The 25,638-nt window shown below is 40.5% G+C and overlaps 1 protein-coding gene across 2 annotated transcripts in view; it reads left to right on the forward strand.

Moving 5' to 3' along the window:
- LOC136429014 (ras-specific guanine nucleotide-releasing factor 1-like) overlaps positions 1 to 25,638 on the forward strand; it is a 68,677-nt gene that overhangs the window by 30,534 nt on the left and 12,505 nt on the right. Inside the window, exons 4-14 of one of the 2 annotated variants that reach the window (XM_066418896.1) lie at positions 368 to 448; positions 1,120 to 1,173; positions 1,905 to 2,009; positions 2,667 to 2,815; positions 3,182 to 3,261; positions 3,819 to 3,895; positions 4,953 to 5,072; positions 6,311 to 6,421; positions 7,011 to 7,128; positions 7,678 to 7,841; positions 14,676 to 14,751. In XM_066418896.1, coding sequence (XP_066274993.1) covers positions 368 to 448; positions 1,120 to 1,173; positions 1,905 to 2,009; positions 2,667 to 2,815; positions 3,182 to 3,261; positions 3,819 to 3,895; positions 4,953 to 5,072; positions 6,311 to 6,421; positions 7,011 to 7,128; positions 7,678 to 7,841; positions 14,676 to 14,751 — 1,135 coding nt within the window. The remainder of the gene's footprint in view (positions 1 to 367; positions 449 to 1,119; positions 1,174 to 1,904; positions 2,010 to 2,666; positions 2,816 to 3,181; positions 3,262 to 3,818; positions 3,896 to 4,952; positions 5,073 to 6,310; positions 6,422 to 7,010; positions 7,129 to 7,677; positions 7,842 to 14,675; positions 14,752 to 25,638) is intronic. The other variant, XM_066418897.1, reaches the window with a different exon arrangement.

Here is a 25,638-nt window from a genome sequence, read left to right on the forward strand (position 1 = left end):
TCACTTTGCACCGCAGCTATGTGTCGCTGCGAGCAATGCGGTCCCAGAAGTATTTACATATATATTGATATTGAATACGGTGTTTGCAACGCGATACTTAATTAATATACACATACCCAGCCAGTAGTATCTACACATCCGTGGACACCCTCACGAACGAACGGGAATGTACAATTTCAAAACAGACGTAGAACCAAAGTACTGAAATTGTTAGTGTTGAAAATACGTTTGAAACTCATTGATGTATTTGTCGTTCGTGGTGTCCATTTATCCAGCTTAATTCATCTTAATTTATCCAGTATAACGTAAGAGAATGGATTTACTGGAAAAAATACTGACTTTTAAATCTCTTATATCCGTTGCCCAGCTAATAGCCCTGCGGAAGGACCAGCAGTCGGCTGAGGGCAGTACCGAGGAGGAGAGCGACGACATTAAGAAGATTAAAAAGGTTACAGTCTTCTCCTTTTGAGCGCCGCAAATCACATTACGGACTAGAATGCGTGCATCCAATCAGCAGAGTAACCTTACACCGACTTATCACGTCAACACAAACTCATTCTATAAACCTGTTCGTGATTCCAATTGCGTATGCGCAGCTGATGCGTAGTCGGTAATGTGCCATATTTTCAGTCCCCTGGGACATAAGCAAAACACATCTGGACATGTATTAAATATGGTCTAGATAAGAACTGTTTACGGCCTTCAAGTTAGAAGCCTTCAACTTTGACCTCGCGCATACGCAGTTGCAACCAGGAATTCGCTTATTAATAGCACACATACCATACCTTCATCACACGAGCTTCCTCCAGAATCTAACATCTATCCTTTCCATGTTGATTTTAATTAGCGCTAATTGATTTTGCCCAATGTTTCACACGCACGATGTATTCATTGATGACTGGTGTGCTACAGACACTCATGAACGATTGTTGTTTTGATTTGCCTGGATGTTTGCAAAACTTGTGCGTCTGTCGAGTGTTGTGTTTGGAATTCTGACCCCTCAGGATTCGCTACACAACAAAATACCGTTTTACCTACCAGTTGCCCCGTACGTACGCCACAGCCAGACTACAGCCACGCCTATTTCCAGCTGTCAAACATTCTGCATGACATTTTCAGGAGTCCAATGATCAGGGTCAGGGGTCAGGTCGTTTCACTCAGGATGTGTGTAAGGTAAGACGAATCTGAGCAGACGAATGTGATGCTGTGTTCTGCTTCATCTTCCTACTGGTAGCGGGTAGTAGTAGTAGTAGTAGTGATATTAGTAGTAGTAGTAGTAGTAGTAGTAGTAGTAGTAGTAGTAGTAGTAGTAGTAGTAGTAGTAGTAGTGGTGGTAGTAGTAGTCCACTGTGTTCTGCTGCTGGAGCGGAAGTAAGCGGGTAGTAAGCGGGTAATACCTCTCTTCCAATTGTAGTTGTCTTTCATAGAAATCTCTCTCCCTCTATTTCTCTTTTTTTATTTTTCTCTCTTTCTCACTTTTTCCTTTCTCTCTCTCTCCCACTCTCTCTTTCTCGATTAATTTTTATCTCTAAGTAAACCTGATGCAATCAACCATTACGCATCCATGTCATGATCTTCACCAACAGCATATAGTGAACTCATGCATGAAGATGATAGTACATATTGATGAGTACTTTGAATGTCCATAGAGGCAGAATCATTTTCAGGATAACACCTAAGCCGTAATAAAGAGTACTCAATGTAGCCTATGATGACAAATCTATCCATTAACTCTATAGATGTAGCAATATTCTAAATACCTCGGTCTATATTCGTCATAATAAATTTTAAGAATATACTTGGCATCAGAGAAATACATAGAAAAGTGGTGTCTCTTTTGAGTTTGCCAAGTACTTGTGTGTGTGTGTGTTGACACTAACGCCCTCTACCGATCTTCCCGATAGGTTCAGAGCTTCCTGCGAGGCTGGTTGTGTCGTCGGCGATGGAAGTCCATCGTGCAGGACTACATCCGGTCTCCACACGCGGAGAGCATGCGCAAACGGAACCAGGTAGGCTGTGATCAATAAGCTAGTTCACGGTTTGATGTGTACATGTGCAGTGTGACATATTGTGGGTAATATATATATATATGGCCTCCGTCGGTCAGTATTGACCATAGTAAAATCCTAATTCACAACAGCCCTACAGCATCGACTATGGCTAAACAGCCCTATACGAGAATGGCAGTCTCTGCCACAAAAATCACATCTGTAAGCTGACTCAGTTCTGTTGCAAAGCTCTTTTCTGCGGATCCGCTTGTCTTCTGCGTTGCGCATCAGTCTGGTTTCTCCTGATTTGAGCTGTCTGAACAGTGTGCATCTCCACTGTGGGTAATACGTCATAACAAAGTTAGATAACACACGTTCTTCACACAAAACCAGTACATAACTAGCTGCCAATGTTTCGGTGACCGTCTGTTTCCCTCCTCAGGGCAATGTTGACTGGTAGTACTTCGAACTGCAGCTAGGTGTCGCTGCTTCAGTGTGAAGAATGCGGTCCCAAACGTGACTAAGTTTAAGTCCCCCTTCATCACAGCTCATGACTCGGTTACTTCCATTGAGAACCAAACTGATGAAAAAGGTGTGACTCTCCTCATCCGGCTCGACATGCCATTCGAAAGGATGTCCCTAACCAGTGCCCCTTGATGATATTTCTATTTTCTTTAGATCGTGTTCACCATGGTGGAATGTGAGGAGGAGTATGTCACCCAGCTGTCCACACTGGTCACGTGCTTCCTGCGCCCGCTGAAGATGTCGGCCAGCTCTAAGAAACCGCCCATCACCCATGAAGACGTCAACTCAATTTTCTTGAACAGGTGAAGTTGTGGGAAGATCTTACATATTTATTGCAAAGCCGACCATGGCCTTCTCTACCCAACCCAGCGCCGACCTTGGTTGGAATGTTGTCGGGAGTTAGGTCGTGGGAAGGTCCTGTATGTGTGGCAGGGGCTAAAGTGCGTGGCGGTTTTACGTTTGTTCTTCTGTTCCCTACATAGTATAGCAGATTTGGTATGATTTAGACTTAGACTTAGGAATGATTTGGGCTGCCTTAAAATGATGATCGAGAAAAAATGTATCAAAAGCAAAATATTTGAGTACAAGGAGAAGTTTGACGAAGTTTGATGAATCTGAATAGTATTGAAATATCTAATTATTTCCCTTCTTATCAAACCCACCTGCAGCGAGACAATCATGTTCCTCCATCAGATCTTCTACCAGGGTTTACGGGCCAGGATGGAGAGCTGGCCGACACTGGTGTTAGGTTCGTATGGGATTGTCCTTTTCTTTCTTTTGCAAGCACAAATAATCTTTACCAAATTATATCACATTTCCTGCCTTTTCGTTACAGCAATATCAAGTCCCGGGTTTAACCAGTCATAGACTTTTAACCTTCAGCACGCTGAAGCGGCCGTTTGGCACCCAGGTCTCTATTGGTTACAGGGTTAGGCAGCAGGGAGAAGGTTAATGTCAACCCTATTCAGACGAGGCCTTGGGGTTTGGGTTTCAGGGGATGAATACAGCTAAATGACGTCATAATGACGTCATTTTATTCCATGATGACACCAAAGTTGTAGCAATTCAGTTTTGTCTGTTTCACCATCCTCTGTAAATTTGCAGGACATACGCCACTTAAATGTAATTTGGGAATTACAGCCACAAAAGACTCTTCCGGTCCCAAGATGCCCCAAAAGCTTGTCTATTAGTTCATTCATGCATGATGATAGGTTTAAGAGCAATGTATTATGCAAATACATGAATAAGCATAATGCCTGTTAACTCGACTGTAATGTTATTCCACGTCTGATTTCTTTTCTGCAGGAGATTTGTTCGACATGTTACTTCCCATGCTCAGCATCTACCAAGAGTACGTGCGCAATCACCACTACAGTCTGCAGGTGAGGTACGGGGGGAAAGGGCAGACATAACAAGAGTTCGGAGGTCTCATACCTCCGTGCAAACCGTTTAGTTCACTTGAAACTTCATCTGTGCTGGTAGAAGTCACTCTGAATAAAGGTTGAACTGTCAACACAAAAAAAAAGTTTGATCAAAGGTCCCAGAATAGGTCCCTCATTTCCTGTCTTCAGTTTTCTGCTTTATGCACGTCTGTTGCTTTATGAGAGACAATTGGAAAATGCATAGACAGAATCAGCGGGAAACCCATAATAATCGATCAACAAAAAGACTATCACAACAACTAAAAGGTTTTCTGAATCAAGGTTAAACTGTAATTGCCAACACAAAATACTTGACCCAAATTTTCGACTGACCAACTCCAGTCCGATTATTATGGGGTTCCCGCTGATTCTGGCTATGCGTTTTCTGATTGGCTCTCATAAAGCAACAGACGTGCACGTGCATAAAGTAGGAAACTGAATACAGGATATGAGGGACCTATTCTGGGGCCTTTGATCTAACTTCCTGTGACACCAACGCTCCTAGCATGTAGTAACCAGCCACTCCACTGTATTTAGATAATTGCGGCCTCACAAGCAAAACTCCGTCCACAGAGGCACAAACAGGAACCGTTAACTCGATGTGCTTGCGTGTGTAAAAACGTAACATGATATGCACTAACCTGTACCCGTATGCGTACTAAAAACAGGCATTCACGTCACACCCGGAAGTCAGTTTGCAGTGTTTATGTTACAGCCGTTAGTATCGGAGCTAGTGAGGGCGATCATGTCAAAGCAACAAGCTGTTGCCATTGTATTGTCGTAACATCGTATGGTTGTAACATTGTATCATCGTTACATTGTATCACCGTTACATTGTATGATTGTAACATTGTAACATCGTAACATTGTACGATTGTAACATTGTATTATCTTAACGTGGTATAATCGTAGCACTGCATCGTTGTAACATTGCATCATTGTATCATTTTATCACTGTAACATTGTATCACTGTTACATTGTATCACTGTAACATTGTTACATTGTATCTTTACACAGGTGCTGGCCGAGTGTAAACATCAGAGTAACGTGTTTAACACCCTGCTGAAGCAATACGAGGCCAAGCCGATCTGCGAGGGCCGCACCTTGGAGACCTTTCTGACCTACCCTATGCACCAGGTGAGTCTAGCATTTATTTATTTATTTATTTATCTATTTATTTATTTATTTATTTATTGGTTTCGCTGTTCAGGACATACAGCCAGGGCTGCCCAACTAGCCTGAGGCTATTGCAAAGGGCTAGCCCTGCTGACAAGGACAAGACATTACAATGGAATTGAGTCAAGCATTCAGCTTCAAGCATAGTAAAGCCAGTTTAGCTCACTAGTCATGACAGAGAAGAGAGCCGCTATGTAAGTATTCATAGGTTCATTTTACGAAGAAATTACTGTAGTTCTGTTTGACACGTATAGAGAACAGTCCAAAGGACTGCAACGCTTTCGAATCGGGTGAGCAACAATAATCGGGATTTGAAATCCAAACCTCCAGAGTCCAGGGAGTTCGCAAAAAACTCTTGCAATCGTAATGATGAATAATACAGCATGCAACCGGGCAATTAGCAAGAGCATACTCTCCCCTTGGCAACTTAAGGAGTTTAGGGACTTGAATAGGTTTGGGATTCTACACTGTCGTTTTAGTGTTCCGTGTTCCAGGATAGCATAGATACCCCTCCCCACTTACCCCGTTGAGTTGACTTGTCCTTTCCTTTATGTGTGTTGCGCATTTGCCCCGCGCGGTTCACAGACGATCTGCAGATATTCACACTCATGACGATGAAAACTGTGGTGGTTGTGAAGCGACACCTATCGTCTTGTAACAGACCTGCCACAGATATGCTGGCTATTGCGGACATCGCAGTCATCAATTACCAGCGCTCTTAGTATTCATCAATTTCAACAAAAATGTTGATAATTCATGTGTGGGTGCAAAATTCTAACACATGGTTTCCATGCGGAAAATGTCACAAACCCTTCACAGTCAAAGCTGCTCCGCCTTCCAATATGTATACCGTGCCCTAGACACATTGTATAACAACCCACTGCCCCTACGGCGCCCTAAAGGCTATGGGACTACCTGTTCCTTTACCTTAATATATGATACATTTACTGTTTGTGTTCCCTTGCAGATCCCGCGCTACATCATCACGCTGAACGAGCTCCTGGCGTACACCTGACACGACTCTAGTCTAAATGCTGGCTCTGTTCTTTTGCACACATGTAACGATATGATACATTTTCTGTTTGTGTTCCCTTGCAGATCCCGCGGTACATCATCACGCTGAACGAGCTCCTGGCCCACACCCCGACACGACTCTAGTCCAAATGCTGACTACATTTACTGCTTCCCTTCCCTTGCAGATCCCGCGGTACATCATCACGCTGAATGAGCTGCTGGCGCACACGCCGCACGACCACGTGGAGAGGAAGAGCCTGGAGTTTGCGCAGACCAAGCTGGAAGAGCTGTCACGGGTAGGTTAACGACTCACGCATTTCAGAGCAATAATTTGAGACTACATTATCCCTTGTTAGATCTGACTGTGATAAGATATAACAGATTTAAGGTTTAGTAAGTAGATGTTAAGATTTGTTATGTTGGCATAGACCAAGTGGGAGCTGTCACGGGTAGGTTAAGAACTGCAGCAGTTCAGAATAACGTTTCAAGAGCTTCATTATCTCAAACGGGTCCTACCCACATTCCAAATATCACATCACAATCCATCCATAGGCTGTTGAGTTATGCTGACCACAAGTATCCGGAAACACACAGACACGAAACAGGGCCTAAGGGAGGTAATCATAATGAAACCTGCGATTGGCCCTAACTGATTGTCATACAATATTTTAGATTTACTTATGTTAGCCGTTACTTTATAGTACGTAGAATTTAAAGATCATGTAACGTTGGTTGACCGTACGAAAGTCACTGAATGAATGAATGAATAAATCAATCAATCAATTGGTTACTGAATAAATCACCCAATCTGTTGGAATCGTCCTATTTTCTGCTGTAAAACATTGTGCGAACTTTGTTAACCCCAAAACCTATCGGTCTCCGCAGGTGATGCAGGATGAGGTGAGCGAGACGGAGAACATCCGGAAGTCTCTGTCCATCGAGCGCATGATCGTGGACGGGTGCGACATACTACTGGACGTCAACCAGACATTCGTGCGACAAGGTAGGGATAGATCCATCAATCAATCAATCAATCAATTAATCAGACATTCGTGCGACAAGGTAGGGATAGATCAATCAATCAATCAACCATACATTCGTGCGACAAGGTATGGATAGATCCATCAATCAATCAACCAGACATTCGTGCGATAGGTAACATGTTTGTACCAAAGGTGTGGCACAAGTGCTTCAATTGTAGTGGCACATGAGCCAAAATATACCTTTTAGTTTGAAACATCAATCTAAGAATAAACATGATTACCTGACGGCAGAACTCAAGAATCAGAAGTATGATTTAAAAATGTGATGCTTATTAACATCAAAAGGGTGCATATTTAGCATCTAAATCTTTTTTCACAATGCAGCACTTGATATGGTTGTATGTAATCAGGAAATGTTGTGTTTTCATTTTGTGGCACAAACACTCTAATGACACAAATATCAGCACCAAGGACAGGATCACCATTTTGCTGGTTTATATTGAACCAAATCTAAGTCATAGCCGCATAGTTCCTAACACCCTATTACAAGTGTGCTATCATGTCTGCAGGAACTCTGGTGCAGCTGTCTGTGGACCGGGGCAGGTCCTCCTCCCGAGTTCGCCTCAGTCACAAAGACAAGGAGTCGGCGCGGCAGTGCTTCCTCTTCTCCCAGCACCTCATCATCACCACGCGGGGCTCCGGCGGCAAGCTGTACCTCAGCAAAGTGCGAAAGGTTCGTATGTCCTCCGTTATTCATTTCTTTGCTTGTTTCATGTGATCGATAAACCGCCACGTTCTTTGTAGAAATGAGTAGTCGTGTGGCGTAATGGCAGGGTTTTCGTCCGAGAACCCAGCGGTCCCGGGTTTGAATCCCCTGACGTCACCGATGGTGTGCCATCAGGAAAAAGGCACTTTACACGACTTTCCTCACTCCACCCAAGTGAGAAAACGGGTATATTATGTGTGTGGGTCACGACACCAGCAATAGCTGCTTATGTCTCACGTGTATTGCACTGTTGCAATTCTAAAAAAAGCAAAAATAAAAAATAAAAATCAGTAACGTTGGACAAGTTGAGATGATTTTGTTTGAACGAAATGGCGCGTGGCTATATATCTAATACTATATGGACCATGATTTATGTAGCTGTGATGTTTATTATCAACATGATGATATACTAGTTCTTAATGTTGCTAGAAGAAAATTGTGTTGACTGTTTAGAATACCAAATCGTGAGTCCCATGTCACACATCACCGGCTGTACCTTGCCCAACCTTTGATTGAATATCCAGAGGTTTTGAATTATTCTGACCACAGCTATCCGAAAACACAAAATCACAGACAGACAGACACACCAAAACAATGCATCCATTTTCATGGAGGACACAAGGAAGATTGAATCTAATGTCGACTCCAAGTTGATCTCCCGGTGAATCATAAATCATTATAACTGACAATACATTAAGAAAATTAAAAAGCTTTGTCCATTTCAATTCGTGAGAAAGTTGGCAAATGTCAGATGGTCCTAAGTGTGTAACAGCTGCTTGAGATGTTACAAATAAAGACATGAAATTTTTAAATCTTTCATACACAAGTGTTGATGTTGCTCCTTGTTTTAAATCTTTCATACACAAGTGTTGATGTTGCTCCTGTAGTACTCTAATACATATATTACTTGTCTACTGTAGCTTCACGTTGTTGGCGTTTTGTGAATTAGTGATATGTACCATGTATTCAACTAAATGCTCATATAAAGAAATGAGATGTTTTTAATACGTTGATGAAGATTAGACATCCAGGTAGTAAGATACGCAAAAAATAGTTACTCAAGAAACTGGATAAAATTTTATCCAGTTGCTTGAATAACTATTTTTGGCAAATGTTTTTAATATTTGATGTTTGATAGACAAGTGTTGATGATGCTGCTGTAGTGCTCTAATACATATTTTGTTTGCGTTTTGTGCATGTGAATTAGTGATATGCACCATGCATTCAACTAAATGCTCATCACATCATCGTATACATCGTACATTAAGAATGTTTTAAGGCTAAAAGAAAAACGACTATTTACTGTCGTAGCCGACACCAAGCGCTGATCTGTTTGTATTGGCGGATGCGAATCTCACAGTCACAGAAAATATGAATTGTTTTCATTGCACTAAAGCTTGCGACATGTCACCTTCAGGAACGGCCTTAGCTTGTCCGCCGTTGCCCCTGTAACGTCCTTGTGTGTCGTTGCCCCGGTAACGTCCTTATGCGTCGTTGCGTCGGTAACGTTTTTGAGCGTCGTTATCTTTGCAACCAACCTAGAATCGTATTTACTTCCTAAAGGGTGTTGAGGATGTAAAGCCTTGAATATGGGGAGGGGGTCGTTCTGTAAATCTTGAATTGTTCGCGGCGTTTTTTTAATTTTCGCGGTGATACCTGGAATATGCGTTTCCGATGTATTATCACTGTCATACAGAATTGTGTCCACCGCAAACTTTGCCTGCGCAAGTCTCGACCCCCCCCCCTTTCGGCGAAAATGCATAAACAGCAATATTAGACTGACTGAGCGTCCATGCTGCCCCGCCGATACTAAATCAGTTCAAAGGAAAAGTGAAAAGCGGTAAAAATGTGAGATGTGGAAGGAATCAGGCCAAGTATGAGACTCACATGGACAATCAAAAGACTGTAAAGAAATGATAGATACTGTTGACTGGGTGTTCCTGTCAATAAGAATGTTTCACTATTGACAGGATGTCCATGATCCTGCCAGTCCCAACCCTAACCCTTGCATAATTGTTACGCTGGTGTGTTACGCCTAATGGCGGTTGTACCGGCTATATAGATACAGATACAGATAATTTTAACCATGAGAATGCAATAATAAGACTTATTGGCAGTTCTGAGCTGAGCAAGACTAACTATTGAATAGTGGTCATTCCTGTGCATCCTGCCAATACGGAACGCCCTGTCAATAGTAATGGCATAACGAAATCCATCCTGACCTCCCGTCATGTGTAATGGACCAGTCCTGTTTATCAGACGATAAACTATAACCAAATAAGACCCCTTCCCGTCGAATGGACCAGTCCTGTTTATCAGACGATAAGCTATAACCTCATAAGCCCCCTTCCCGTCGAATGTCCTGTTTATCAGACGATAAGCTATAACCACATAAACCTCCGTCCCATCAAATGGACCAGTCCGTATATCAGACGATAGTTGTAGCCACATAAACCCCCATCCTGTTTATCAGCCGTGAAATTTCCCTACCGTGAAAATAAAGTGAATTACAGTAGTTGCAGCCACATAAACCCCCGTCCCGTCAAATGGACCAGTCCTGTTTATTAAACGATAACCGCAGCCATATAAACCCCCTCCCCGTCAAATGGACCGGTCCTGTTTATCAGACGATAACCGCAGCCATATAAACCCCCTCCCCGTCAAATGGACCGGTCCTGTTTATCAGACGATAACCGCAGCCACATAAACCCTCGCGCGGTTCGGGTAGTCTGGTCGCCTAGCAACCAATGGGAGAAGAATTGCGCAGCGGCAAATACCCCGCGGCATTTCATACGGGAAGCTACATGAAGCGCGATGTGGGGAGGACATGGACCGACTGTATGATTTAATCAAGTATTAGGATACATATATACGTTTGTGAAGGTTAGACATCCAGGTAAACAATATATAAGGAGAAATTCAAACTCTACAACTGGATAAATATTCGGAGATTTATTTCCGGACGTTTCGAGTATATTTCTCCTTATATAGGATACATATATGTTTTACGTTGATGAAGGTTAGACATCCAGGTAATAAGATACGCCAAAAATACTTACTCAAACACCTGGATAGAATTTTGAAACAGTCATCCGCTATCTTTCTTCAGTGACTAAGACCAGATCAGGTAGAACTAGGTTTTTTACCAAACCTCTGAAGAGATATGTTAATGAAGTAAAGACTATTTCAGATGGTTCAATAGAATAGCAAGTTAAGACAAGGTTGTATGCTAATGAATCAATTAGCCCCTGTTGTCCCAAGTGCAAGTTGGATGCGTAGACCTCCTTTGTTGTTGAGGGGGGAAAGCATTTATGTTTTGTTTGATAGTTTTTGCCTTACATTGTACCGTGTATAATCATAGTGCACTAAAGTTTTTCATATTCATTTTCTTTGACTGCCGTATATGCGTATATGCGTGTATATGTTTATGGTATATCATTTGCGAAATAAAACCTAACATTAATTTCTACAAATGAAATGTCCTCTGTCATTGCCTTTGTACATTCCGTTGTACTTTTTCCCCCTTTGGATTAGAAGCAAATCATATTGTTATAATTTCTGAAATGTAAAAATAGAAATGTATATTGTATATTATTGGAATCATAAATAAATAAATAAATAAATATATTATTGGAATCATAGGAATGGCTGTGGCTACATGCAGAGCCAGGTTTGTTGCACGTTATATATCGTACAGCACGTCTGGTTATTCAACTGACAGCAACGTGAAAACATTCAGACCTTATACAGCGAGAACAGTGTCTCACAGAAGATTCCACAAACTTATTTCAGTATGCAAACTTCTTCACCTATCATAGTATATGCGCCTGCAGTTCTGGTTAAAAATGGTATACATAGTGGAATTTATAACGCGCATTGCCTATTTTTATTCCTTCTATTTATTTTTGCATTGAAAGGATGATAGCATAGTTAATCATTAATGATTCGACATAATGACAATGACAATGAAGTTTATTGTATGACCATACACAACATGGGCTAAGTTAGATACCTAAAGAATGAAAAGAAAACTATGATATTATTAGGCTGGACGTCAGGCATAGAAGTGAATTTCTAGATAGAAATTAGATACAAATCCGTATCATATATTTTCCCCCTACTTATGTTATTGATATTGTCTGTTTTATTTTGATGAGTAGGGTTGACGCGATATAAAGGCAAATCCGTATAATATTTTCCCATCGGTTTTGTTTCTGTTATGTTATTTTGATGAGTAGCTATAGGGTGAACGTTGGGCATGGAAGTGCGATCAAGATAGAAATTAAATGTATAGACGCATCTATATCTGTTTTACCTCAGTTATATTTTTGTTATAGACAATGTTATTTTGATGAGTAAGGTGGACGCTGGGCATGGAAGTTCAGTTCTGAAAAAAGTATAATAAAGGCGCATCTATATAATATATTTTCCCTCAGTTATGTTTTTGTTATTGTCAATGCTATTTTGATGAGTAAGGTGGACGCTGGGCATGGAAGTTCAGTTCTGAAAAAAAGTATAATAAATGCGCATCTATATAATATATTTTCCCTCAGTTATGTTTTTGTTATTGTCAATGCTATTTTGATGAGTAAGGTGGACGCTGGGCATAAAAGTTCAGTTCTGAAAAAAGTATAATAAAGGCGCATCTATATAATATATTTTCCCTCAGTTATGTTTTTGTTATTGTCAATGCTATTTTGATGAGTAAGGTGGACGCTGGGCATGGAAGTTCAGTTCTGAAAAAAGTATAATAAAGGCGCATCTATATAATATATTTTCCCTCAGTTATGTTTTTGTTATTGTCAATGCTATTTTGATGAGTAAGGTGGACGCTGGGCATGGAAGTTCAGTTCTGAAAAAAAGTATAATAAAGGCGCATCTATATAATATATTTTCCCTCAGTTATGTTTTTGTTATTGTCTATGTTATTTTGATGAGTAAGGTGGACGCCGGGCATGGAAGTTCAGTTCTGAAAAAAAGTATAATAAAGGCGCATCTATATAATATATTTTCCCTCAGTTATGTTTTTGTTATTGTCTATGCTATTTTGATGAGTAAGGTGGACGCTGGGCATGGAAGTTCAGTTCTGAAAAAAAGTATAATAAAGGCGCATCTATATAATATATTTTCCCTCAGTTATGTTTTTGTTATTGTCTATGTTATTTTGATGAGTAAGGTGGACGCCGGGCATGGAAGTTCAGTTCTGAAAAAAAGTATAATAAAGGCGCATCTATATAATATATTTTCCCTCAGTTATGTTTTTGTTATTGTCTATGCTATTTTGATGAGTAAGGTGGACGCCGGGCATGGAAGTTCAGTTCTGAAAAAAGTATAATAAAGGCGCATCTATATAATATATTTTCCCTCAGTTATATTTTTGTTATTGTCTATGCTATTTTGATGAGTAAGGTGGACGCTGGGCATGGAAGTTCAGTTCTGAAAAAAAGTATACCAAAGGCGCATCTATATAATCTATTTTCTCTCAGTTATGTTTTTGTTATTGTCTATGTTATTTTGATGAGTAGGGCGGTCGCCGGGCATGGAGGTGCGATCTATGCGCACAGATGATAGAATCCGGGCCGCAGGAATTCCCGCGGGGACCGGAAATGGACCATCCTTCATGCAGATCGTCACAGGCTATAGTAGAGAGTCTAATTAGAATTTCAATTCCAATAAGGGCTTAAAAAACACGTCACTGATTTATCGCTATTTTCATCACAACGCGGCATGAAACCACTTACACCAGTCACAGTGGGAAACGCGGGGGATATATTATGTAACGCATCACGGCTTGGCCGCGTACAATAAACACACGCTGATCAGCTAAATGATCATCACTCTCCAAGCAGAGGTTTCGATCGGGGGCTAGAAGTGGCCGCATGTTTTTTTCCTCAGGGAGGGAAGCGTTGAGAATTGCGGCCAGTAAAAATTGCGGCCACTGCTAGTCCCCCGTCCCCGGCACCTCTGCTTGGAGAATACACGCACTGCCCTCCGTTTAAAACAGACAGCTGCGCATCGAGCTGCATGGTCTACTGAGAGGCCGTTGGGCGGGCGGTGTGAAGTGACCAATCATGAGGAGGCTTACCCTGACCTTTGGTGCAGACCTGTGGTGCATGTTCAGTGATGGTCATTTCTGCCCCCAAATCGCTCTCAAACCGCACAGAACAGAACAAGCGTCTTGTTGAATGTGCTGCACATGCATGGATAAACGCAAAGGAAAGGAGACATTTTTAGGTTTATAGGAAAATATTCACGTTAACCAAAAGACAACGGCGGGTCTCCCTCATTTATTCATGACAGGGTACACCCTTTCGGCTTATTCATGAGAATAGATTAAAAGGTAAATGTGGGTTATCGTGAATGATTATGTACACCGCGCAGTACGCGTGTAATGTTGCGGAGGTGGCGGAACGATTCTGAATTTTGCATTTGTTATTGCGGTTAGAGAATCCCAGCCCTTCGCGAGGGGATTCCCTTCCCCGTTCTCTCTCCCTCTCCCAAGGACATCCAATCCGCCATTTTGATTTTGCGTTCTCTGTCTTAGCAACGAATGACGTCACGGCCGGCGGGCAGTGCGTCACGTGCGACAACAAACCCGGCCGAGCGCTGACAAATGACGGCCGCGCGGCCAGTTGCGACGGGCGAGCGATAGAAGCTGCGGGTTTGATATTACTTCGCCATGATGCTCCAGCTAGGTCTGCCCCTCCACCTCCCCGGGATAGCCGGAGTGTGAAGATGGCGACCCTGCGCGGTTAGCTGAGGCGGGATTCTCACGGCTCTTGCGTTGTTTCCTCCTGGCAGGGTGGGGCGAGGATTTCACTGATGGACGCTACTCTGACTGAGGACATCACGGAGGGCTCGGATGAAGAAAGCACAGGTGAGTCGCTCCTCCATATTATCATCTAGCACACCTGGGTTATTCACGCCGTACGGTATACCTGTGTGGGGAGGATGGAGGTGTTTTATTTCAACCCGTTATCATGCGTACACGGGATATCTGAATGTCGCACAAGGATATAGGTTCGCCGACGTTAGAGGAAATACAGATTACGGATTGTAGGCGAGATACCGGCACCCCCGGACATTGTAGTCTTGCTGTAGGTGTGATGTTACAGTACGAATAGCGGCACGAGCATCATTAGGATTCTAATACAAGCTTTATAACGATTCTTTTATATAATGGCTAACGATTGTATAGATGGGGAGAGAAACGCAGTGGTTTTGATTCACCGCAAAACGCCTCATGTAAATATGCACACGTGATGCATAGCGTCCCGTTAATTATTGACCCGAGTTGTGGAAATACTACAGGCTTTTTAGCAACGAATCAATCCAGTTCATGTTTCAAGTACAAACGCAAACAAGGCGGAACGTTTTGCAAATAGATGTTCTAGGAAACAGTAGGATGTCGAGTCAACACACTCCGCTGAATTTATCCTCGATGAAAGGCTTGTATATAGAGAGAATACACCTTATTTATTTATTTTCTATTTATTTTCTGTAATATTTACATAGGGTTGCCCAGCTTAGTGTTTCTGTGGCTTATTTGCTGCAGGGCCTAGCGTCACAAATAAATAGAACAAGTAGCATACATACAGTCGCATACAAACAAAAATTAACACACCATAGATGATAATGGTGTTGAAAATAATGAAAATAACAGTAATGATAACAACATTAGATATTTCTAATAATGATAATAATGATAATACAAGTCATAGTCCAGTCCGTTTCAGTAGGGCGTCATTGTAAGGCCGAATTTTACAAGCAAGTAGCATACATACAGTCGCATACAAACAAAAATTAACACACCATAGATGATAATGGTGATGAAAATAATGAAAAGAACAGTAATGATAACAACATTAGATATTTCTAATAATGATAATAATGATAATACAAGTCATAGTCCAGTCCGTTTCAGTAGGGCGTCATTGTAAGGCCGAATTTTACAAGCAAGTAGCATACATACAGTCGCATACAAACAAAAATTAACACACCATAAATGATAATGGTGTTGAAAATAATGAAAATAACAGTAATGATAACAACATTAGATATTTGTAATGATAATGATAATACAAGTCATAGTCCAGTCCGTTTCAGTAGGGCGTCATTGTAAGGCCGAATTTTACAAGCAAGTAGCATACATACAGTCGCATACAAACAAAAATTAACACACCATAGATGATAATGGTGTTGAAAATGATGAAAAGAACAGTAATGATAACAACATTAGATATTTGTAATGATAATGATAGTACAAGTCATAGTCCAGTCCGTTTCAGTAGGACGTCATTACTTAGCCAAATTTTACATCTCGATTTATAAAAATGGCCTTTTCTTCGTATCTCATGCTGTGCATCCACAGGGACAGGCGCTCATCCGTCTATTTGGCGCGACACGATTTACCGAACGTAAGAAATCTAATATAGCTGGCGCGAGGTATCCGTGGCACAGTTCTATGTATAGCAGCTCGCCGGCAGAGATAAGCAGGCGCGTTACGTGTTCGCACTGCTGAGTTGCTCTCCAAGCAGAGGACGGGTTCCGGCAGGGTTTTTTATAGTCCCTACCAGACTAACTGCGTCGGTTATAGAGAGAACATTTGCCAGGGGACTTTGGCCATGGAGGATAACATTCCCATCCGCAGTTGCAATATTTGACCTTATAGCCGACTCCCTTCATACAGTTGACACTATTTGGCAAATTTCTACTATTTTCCCTGCGACCCATGGAGACTGGTAGAGTCTAGTTTTTTTACGTGTTTTTAGGCGTTTTTGTCGGGCTTTCTACTTTTTCATTTTTTTTTGTCCCCATAAACCCAACGTTGGGTTTATACATGTAGAGAAAAAAAAAATAGAGAAAAAAGTAGAAAGCCCGACAAAAACGCCTAAAAACACGTAAAAAAACTGTGTATATGCAAATCTGCTTGTGGCATCGACTTATCTTAAATGTTCTTTAGAAAAGATAGAAATAAAGAGTCTCCATCCTTTTGGCAAACACGGAATTTCGAATGAGGTACTCCAAAGCTAAGATTGACAACTGTTTGGTGTAAGTGAGATTAATCAGACTAAACATGACGGACATGGATGACGATTACTAGATTTCATCATTCATCAGACGTATACTTAAGTATTGAACTGTAAAAGTGCGAGCAAAATTTACCCCAACATAGATGAAAATATTTGAAAATGTAAAGACAGCTCATAATAGTCTAGGCGACTGGTGCAAAATATAGCTGGAATTGTTCAAATTGTGGTAAAAGCATGAAACTTCGTATGGTGAACCCTGAGTATGTACTTAATATCTTAAAGGGTGAAGCCAATTCAAAAATCATGTTTCTTAGCAATGGTTGCCAGGAAACAATTTTTCCCAAAAATAGCTACTTTTTTTTCGCTTCTGTGCAATGATACTTCAATCTAGAAGGCTAAAAGTTGGCAAAGACATGCAACTTATAGCTCTATAGCTATAAGATTCTTTGAAAAATAATAATGGCGAAAATATTTACACATTGTAAACACACTTGTTTTGTTTTAATATGAACGCAAAAAGTTGTCTCCAGCAACCCCAGGCGCCGGACCAGAAAATTGAATTTGAATTAAATAAACTATCATTAGTCATTGGTTTAGTTGACTGTCGATATTGCAAGAAAAAAATAGTCGGTCTGTCGACGGATTTCCTGACCCTATTGTCAGATAATCACCGTGTTGGCCACAGAAAAAGTATGACCATAACGTGTAAAGAGACTTTTATATAATCTTAGCAAAACGAACAATTTTCTTGCACCTTTTGTCGCGAAATAGATAGTCGACTAAATAGATAGACGCACAAACAAGGGAAAGAACGACTAAAGAAAGGAGCAGAAAAATAATGTGAACATGATGAGCTGCAATAGTTACTCAAGCAACTGGATGAAATTTTGAAACAGTCAAATTTTGACTGTTTCAAAATGTTATCCAGTTGCTTGAGTAACTATTTTTGGCGTCTGATGAGATGTATGATACGTTGGATGACAGCTATTCTTTGATAAACACGAAGCTGCCCCTTATAACAGGACTCCAGCTTGGTACAAATGAACCTTCCTTGGGACCTCCTGCAGTTATTATGTCAGAAGAACCGAATGTGCCCGTAAGTTGCATCATTTGATGGACAGGCTTGTTTAAAATTGGGCAGGTTGCCTGCTGGAGAAAAGAGAGCACAGTTGACCTTGGAAATCTTCTGTATCCTTTGATTAGCAATAAAAAATAGAGGCACGTGGCATAGACTTTATTCTCTCTCTCTCTCTCTCTCTCTCTCTCTCTCTCTCTCTCTCTCTAATATATATATATATATATGTCTGTAAATTGTAAACGTAATCTTGATAGCACAACAGCAATTTGCGTTGCCATCGTTACATGTATTTTTGACCTACCTAGCTAGACCTGACCACATGTCTGTGCTCATGGCTCAACTACTACTTTTTCCCACGTCCACGAAGAAGCTAGACGATAACAGATTCAATGATGACGTTTATAAACGATTGCGAATCACACCTATGGTAAGAACTGTAGAGTATGATAATAATAGTTTATTTGAAAATTCATGCCCGTATGCTAATTGCATGTTTACAACAGTGTCGAAATACAAATGTACGATAAAACAAAAGGTATACATGTAATACAAGATCATTCTATATTGCTATTCTATAGTAAGTTTCTATATCTATGGTACTAATGCGGGGTTTGATTTCTTCTCTGAAAGCAGTGGAAAATAAAAAGTCCCACACTTTCAATGATGAGTGGGTTGGTAGATTTTAAAAGGAATATGAGTTTCTGTGTATTTCTTAATCTAGAAAAGTTTTTGGAGATTTCGGATACTTTCGTGAATAATCTGTTTCTTTCGGCTTCAAATTCGGGACATTCGCATATAAAATGTATTCCATTTTCCACTGCTTTCGTTGCACACTGTTTACATGTTCTGTCCTGGACCGGTAGCTTTTTGTATCTCCCTTTCTCTATTTCTAATGATAATGATAAACAGCAATGTCGATTTGGTTTCCTTCACATTTACACTGTATTGGCAAATTCAAGAATCATAAATAAATGATTGTACATTCCACAAAGCTTTAGAATCGCATATCTCATTCAAAATACACGTAGATAAACAGAGTATGTGTCATTTTACTTTTCTTCACATGTATATTTTTATTCGCATCTCATAGTAGCACAACAACGGTTTGTGATTTTTGAGTTAACATCGTTACTTGTGTTTATAGATCTAGCTAGCCAAGCTTGAACATATTTATTCAATCTTGGCTCAAATATTACTCTTTGCCACGTCCTTGATTAAAGTACACGGGGCCAAATTCAAGGATTATGTTTATCACGCCTAACCACTTTCCTTGAATATGTTTAAAATCCCTCATTTCATTTAAATCAAAGTGCTTGCATTCTAGACAACTGTACAATAATGTCGATTTCGTTTTCTTCACATTTATATTACATTGCCACTCGTGATATCATGTTTCAACTACTGCAGCAGCAGAAAACAGTGGACTACTACTCGTGATAGCACAACACCGGTTTGTGCTGAATGAGTTGCCATCGCTGCGTGTGTATAATGATCTGACTAGCGAAGCCTGAACACATGTCTATACCCTTGCCCTTACCACTACTCGTTGGTACAACCTTGATGCAAGCACGTGGGACTAAATTCAAGAATGAGGTTTATAAACAATTGCATATCACACTTAACCACAATGCGCAAGAATCGCTCATTTCATTTCAGCCGCTTGTGTTCTCAATAAAATGTTAAGTCTGACAAAACGATCATCAGCAGCTTTGTTTTCATTTCATTTTCTTCAATTTACATTTTATGATAGCTCAACAGCCATTTGTTTTGTTTGAGTTACCATCTTTATGACTTTATTGACTTATGGCTTTATTGACGAAAACCCATTAGCGGTGTGCCCTAAGGCACATCACTAGTCTTCCTGGACTTCATCATCTTACAATACAACATCAAAATAACAATACATACAGTAACGATTACAACATGACAAACATCCATCCAATATGTACATTAATTACAGGTAGCAGCATGTCATTCAAATACTGTCTAATTGAAATTAAATCAGGGATCTACTTAAAAGTCTGTACGATTTACTTAAAATTAGAAGTAGAAGTAGTAGAAGTAGTAGTAGGTGGTCCATCCTTAATTGAACAAAATACAATACAATGACACTTCACTTCAGTTCTATACCTTATAATAAGAGCTCACAGAGTCTAGTTTTAAAAGTTCGAGCAGAAAGGGTTGTCTGTAGTTCTACCAGGAGCTGATTTCATATCGAGACAGCTCTGTAGGTAAATAAATGTCTTCTTCAATGCATTCGTCCTAGGTTTGCCTAATCTAAAAGTTGGCTTGGACGCAAACGGTGTTCTGTGGTTATGCTGCTTGTTGACAGAAAACAGTCTGCTCCCAAGACATACAGGTTCATTAGTGAAAACAATTCTTCTAAAAGTACTCATTATGTTCAATGATAATCTATTTCTCACAGGTTTCCACAGCGGTTTCAACTGAATTGAAGCAAACGTGAAGTTTTGTTTTACACTATTTGTAGGGACTTAATGTTTCTTTTCGTAGTACTTGACCAAACGGGGCTACAGTAGTCCATATGAGTAAATGTAAGGCATTCAATTACCATTTTTAAGAGTGTCTGGTCCATGTTTGTTGCACACTTTTTGATCATTCCAAGGGACCTGGCCATTTTCTTTGAAGTTGTCTTTGTATGAGTGTTCCATGTAAGACATTCATCAACATTTGTACCAAGTAGTTTTACCTCTATGACTTGTTCAATACGTTTGCCATCAACAGTTAGGTTGAGTGTGGGTCTTGCTAACAGTTTTTTACACTCCCAAAAACCATGCATTTTCTTTTGCTTTTGTTAAGAAAAAGCTTGTTCATTTTTACCCAGTTGCAGATGTTGTTCACTTCTCTTTGTAGTTTACATGAACTTCTGTCAATCGTGATCTCGCCACCAAAGCCTGCACACATGTCAATAGATACTCCTGGCTTAACTACTAATCTTTGCCACATCCTTGATGAAACTACACGAGACAAAATTTCTGAATTACTTTTCTAAACGATTGTGTATTTTGAGTTGACATGGCTGCATGTTTACTGATCTCGCTACCTTTATTTATCTATTTATCTTGAAACGTATGGGTAGTCTCTTCAGCCAAAGCCTGCACACATGTCAATAGATACGCCTGGCTTAACCACTGCTCTTTGGCACTTCTTGATGAAAGTACACGAGGCAAAATATCTAAATTACGTTTCTAAACGATTGTGTATTTTGAGTTACCATGGCTGCATGTTTACTGATCTCGCTACCTTTATTTATCCATTTGTCTTGAAACGTCTCTTCAGGCAAAGCCTACATACATGTCAATAGATACGCCTGGCTTAACTACTACTCTTTGGCACATCGTTGATGAAAGTACACGAGACAAAATTTCTAAATTAAGTTTCTAAACGATTGTGTATTTTGAGTTGCCATGGCTGCATGTTTACTGATCTCGCTACCTTTATTCATCTATTTATCTTGAAACGTATGGGTAGTCTCTTCTGCCAAAGCCTGTGCACATGTCAATAGATACTCCTGGCTTAACCACTGCTCTTTGGCGCATCCTTGATGAAAGTACAGGAGAAAAAATTGCTAAATTACGTTTCTAAACGATTGTGTATTTTGAGTTGCCATGGCTGCATGTTTACTGATCTCGCTACCTTTATTTATCTATCTATCTTGAAACGTATGGGTAGTCTCTTCAGCCAAAGCCTGCACACATGTCAATAGATACTCCTGGCTTAACCACTGCTCTTTGTCGCATCCTTGATGAAAGTACAGGAGACAACATTTCTAAATTAAGTTTCTAAAAGATTGTGTAGTTTGAGATACCATGGCTGCATGTTTACTGATCTCGCTACCTTTATTTATCTATTTATCTTGAAACGTATGGGTAGTCTCTTCTGCCAAAGCCTGTGCACATGTCAATAGATACTCGTGGCTTAACCACTACTCTTTGTCATATCCGTGGTGAAGCACTCGGGACTTATTCCCACCCAGGGCTGGGGGTGAAACGTGAGACATTATGGAGATGATGCACGAGAGTGTGTGTCTGTGTGTAAGCATGCATGTGGTCGTGTCGTATTGAATCACACACCTTATTGGACGAGGAAGATTTAACCGAGGAGCTCATTGATCTGTAGGAGCATCCTCATGAGATAGCTTTAAACAACGCTTACAGTCAGATGTGCAAAGGTTGGGTGTGACAGGTTCTTCAGTGTAATATAACCAGCTGCTGTCTCGCCGCGTGCCCGCAAAGCTGGTGTGTGACGCCGAAGGGTGGTTATACCGGCTGTACAGATACAGATACAGAACCTGATGAGTTACAGCCAAGGGCTATACAGATAGAGATTTGACTACTGTGCACCGTACTGTTCCGTTCTTGTAAAGTGCTGAGTTTTCATTTTATCGTGATAATGGAGGTCTGTAGTATGCTGGGAAGTGGAGTACTATGTTTTTAATTTTTATATTTTTTTATGTAGCTTCAACTATGGATGCAGAAAGTTTACACACATAGACAATGGTATTTTTTTACTGAAGGTGTGCTAGCGGTTATGAATATACTAACGTTGTATGATCTTTAGTATCTAGAAGGATTGTATCTTCTTCATTATGCCGTACGCACCTGTTGTCAGGCACTAGACAAATAACGAATGGCAGATGGCAAGGGCTTCGGTGGGAGGGGGGCGCTCTTTCGTGCATGTTAACGACACCACCTTGACATTTCAAGGTTAAAGGCATGATTTGAAGGGTATGTTTGCTCAGCAAACATGTACCTAGTATCACATCATCATAAAGTATATAAGTACGTTGATATAACATTTTCTCTAGAGGAACATTTTACCTTCCTTTTTTTTTCTCTAGAGGAACATTTTACCTTCCTTTCTGATTTATGACACGATCTAGAAAGTTGTACACAAATTACAAAGGTCAGACAGTCTCATGGACTAGTTTAGTCTTTTGACAATATAAGAGAAGAAAATCTAATTATCAAATTGTACCGGTTGCAGCAATATCAAAGGCAACATGACAAGTCTATATGATTCTATTGTATGTATTGTATGAGATCATGAGCTTTCACAATCATTGGAGGAATTTCTAACGTCTAGACATTCTTTGATAAATTTTCCTTTGTATAGCATGCGGGGGTTGTTACATGCCAATGTGTAATTAAATTTAGTATTTAAGTCAATTGAGATAATTTTTGGTTTATAACATGATAGCCTTATGTATAGTGAATTACGTACATCATAATGTTTCGGACATACAATAAAAATGATATTCGTCTTCAATCAACTGTGGTCAAAATGATATAAATGTTCAGGTTAAGCCGAAAGATCCGAGCCTATTTGAGTCTGATGTTATCGGGCTGTATATATAGCTATGATTAGAGAATGGCTTGTGTATCTCTAAACACTATGATTTGGAAACCGTACAAGAAGTTGATTGAAAAATGGTGCGCAGAGGCCATGTTCGGAAACGTTTGTGAGCTACTGTCACGTTCTAGTCGTCTATTCACCTATTGTTTACTTGCGGCCCGTGTTGAAAATAAAATACAACTGTAGTAACTGATACATAGAGCACGAAATACGTACACAGGCTATAGATGTGGTTAGATTAACAAACTATTTGTAAATCACTACTGATGCTGCCGGAAGTATATGTGCAGGAAAACGTCTTTATGGATTAGCCGTTTTATAATGATATTTTCTGAGGTGAGGATGCATTCGATACCTTTCTTCCTCTGACTGGAGATGTATCCACGGCGAGCGTGTAAAATCTTTCAGTTACATATACATATAACATGTAATACAAACACAGGCTAGATAATAACAAGCTATTTGTAAATTAATTACTACTTATGTAGTGCTGCCGGAAGAAACTGCGGGAAAAGGTCCAAGTGGATTAGCCGTTTTTTATAATGATATTTTGGTATGGATGCGTTCGACAACTTCCTTCCTCTAGCTTGAAATGTATCGGTGGCGGCGAGCGTGTAAGGTCTTTAAACTGCAGATGTAGTAACATACATATAACACAAAAACATACACAGGTGTGACTAGATTGTAAATTGCTGCAGGAAGACGTCTTAGTGGATTAGTCGTTTTTTATAATGATATTTCCAGAGGTGAGGATGCATTCGACAACTTCCTTCCTCTAGCTTGACATTTATCCTCGACGAGCGTGTAAGGTCTTTCAACTACGTGTGTAGTTGCAGATACATATAACATGAATCACATACACATGTGTGACTAGAATGAACAAACTTTGTAAATCGCTGCAGGAAAACGTCTTAGTGGATTAGCCGTTTTAAAATCATATTTCCATAGGTGAGGATGCATTCGACAACTTCCTTCCTCTAGCTTGATATCCCCCCGCGGCGAGCGTGTGAAGTCTTTCAACAATTGTCCTCGTTTGACCTCCCCGGGAAGCAGTCGAGTTGGCACGACATCCGGTCCTTGAGCGGGACACGTGCCGGCGGGGCATGCGGCATGCTGAGTCAGCGCGAGCGGCACCGACCTTTGGCATAACTGGCAACTTCCGGCGCCTCGGAACTTCCTGCTAACGCTTGGGTCACATCAAGTACTCTCCAAGCAGAGCTAGGGTTTCGGCTGGTTTTTGACGTGTTTTTAGGCGTTTTTGTCATGCCTTCTACTTTGTCATCGTTTTTGTTGTGTCGCCAACAACAAAAACGATGACAAAGTAGAAGGCATGACAAAAACGCCTAAAAACACGTCAAAAACCAGCCGAAACCCTAGCTCTGCTTGGAGAGTAACATCAAGATGATTATTAAAGAATAAAAACAATTTATGCCCATGACTGAACCTGGTGTTCCCAGTCCTATCGTTAGCCACTGACGAAAGACAGTGGATACTGTCTGAATCGTCTGACTGTTTCAAAATTTTAGCCAGTTGCTTGAATAATTATTTTTTGGCGTATCTTACTACATGGATGTTTAACTTTCATCAACGTATGCCCATGACTATTTTGTAAAACAAGTGGCAGCGGCCTTTGGCATGACTCGCAGCTTCCGGCGTCTCAGAACTTCCTGCTAACTCTAGGGTCACATTTCCAAACCTGGCTGTTTTCGAAAACAACAAATAAAAACAATTTATGCCCATGACTATTTTTTAAAACAAGTGGCAGCGGCCTTGGTCAGGACTGGCATCTGTCGAAGTCTCAGAACTTGCTGCTAACGGTTGGGTCACATTTCCAAAGTTGGCTATTTTCGAGAACAAAAAGTAAGGATGTTTATTAAGAAATAAAAACAAGTTATGCCCATGAGTATTTTTTAAAACAAGTGGCAGCGGCCTTGGTCAGGAATGGCATCTGTCGAAGTCTCAGAACTTACTGCTAACACTTCCAAACCTGGCTGTTTTCGAGAACAAAACATCTTGAAAGATGTTTGTTTAAGAATTAACACAAATTATGCTCATGACTATTTTCATAACGTTTGTGTGTTTTCTTGTCCTTTGAATTGTACTTTTCGTTTCCGCAACCTGGCGCCGATTTGGAAATATTACCAGCAGAAGCTGGCAGCTGTAAAAATGTGTCCTCGTCCTAACACAAGTGGAAGCGGCCTTGGGCAGGACTGGCATCTGCCGAAGTCTCAGAACTTCCTGCGAAGATGCATGGCGGGTGTTACAAAAGTCTCCTTGATCA

Source organism: Branchiostoma lanceolatum, chromosome 2 (genome assembly GCF_035083965.1).
Source record: "Branchiostoma lanceolatum isolate klBraLanc5 chromosome 2, klBraLanc5.hap2, whole genome shotgun sequence".
Classification (NCBI taxonomy): domain Eukaryota; kingdom Metazoa; phylum Chordata; class Leptocardii; order Amphioxiformes; family Branchiostomatidae; genus Branchiostoma; species Branchiostoma lanceolatum.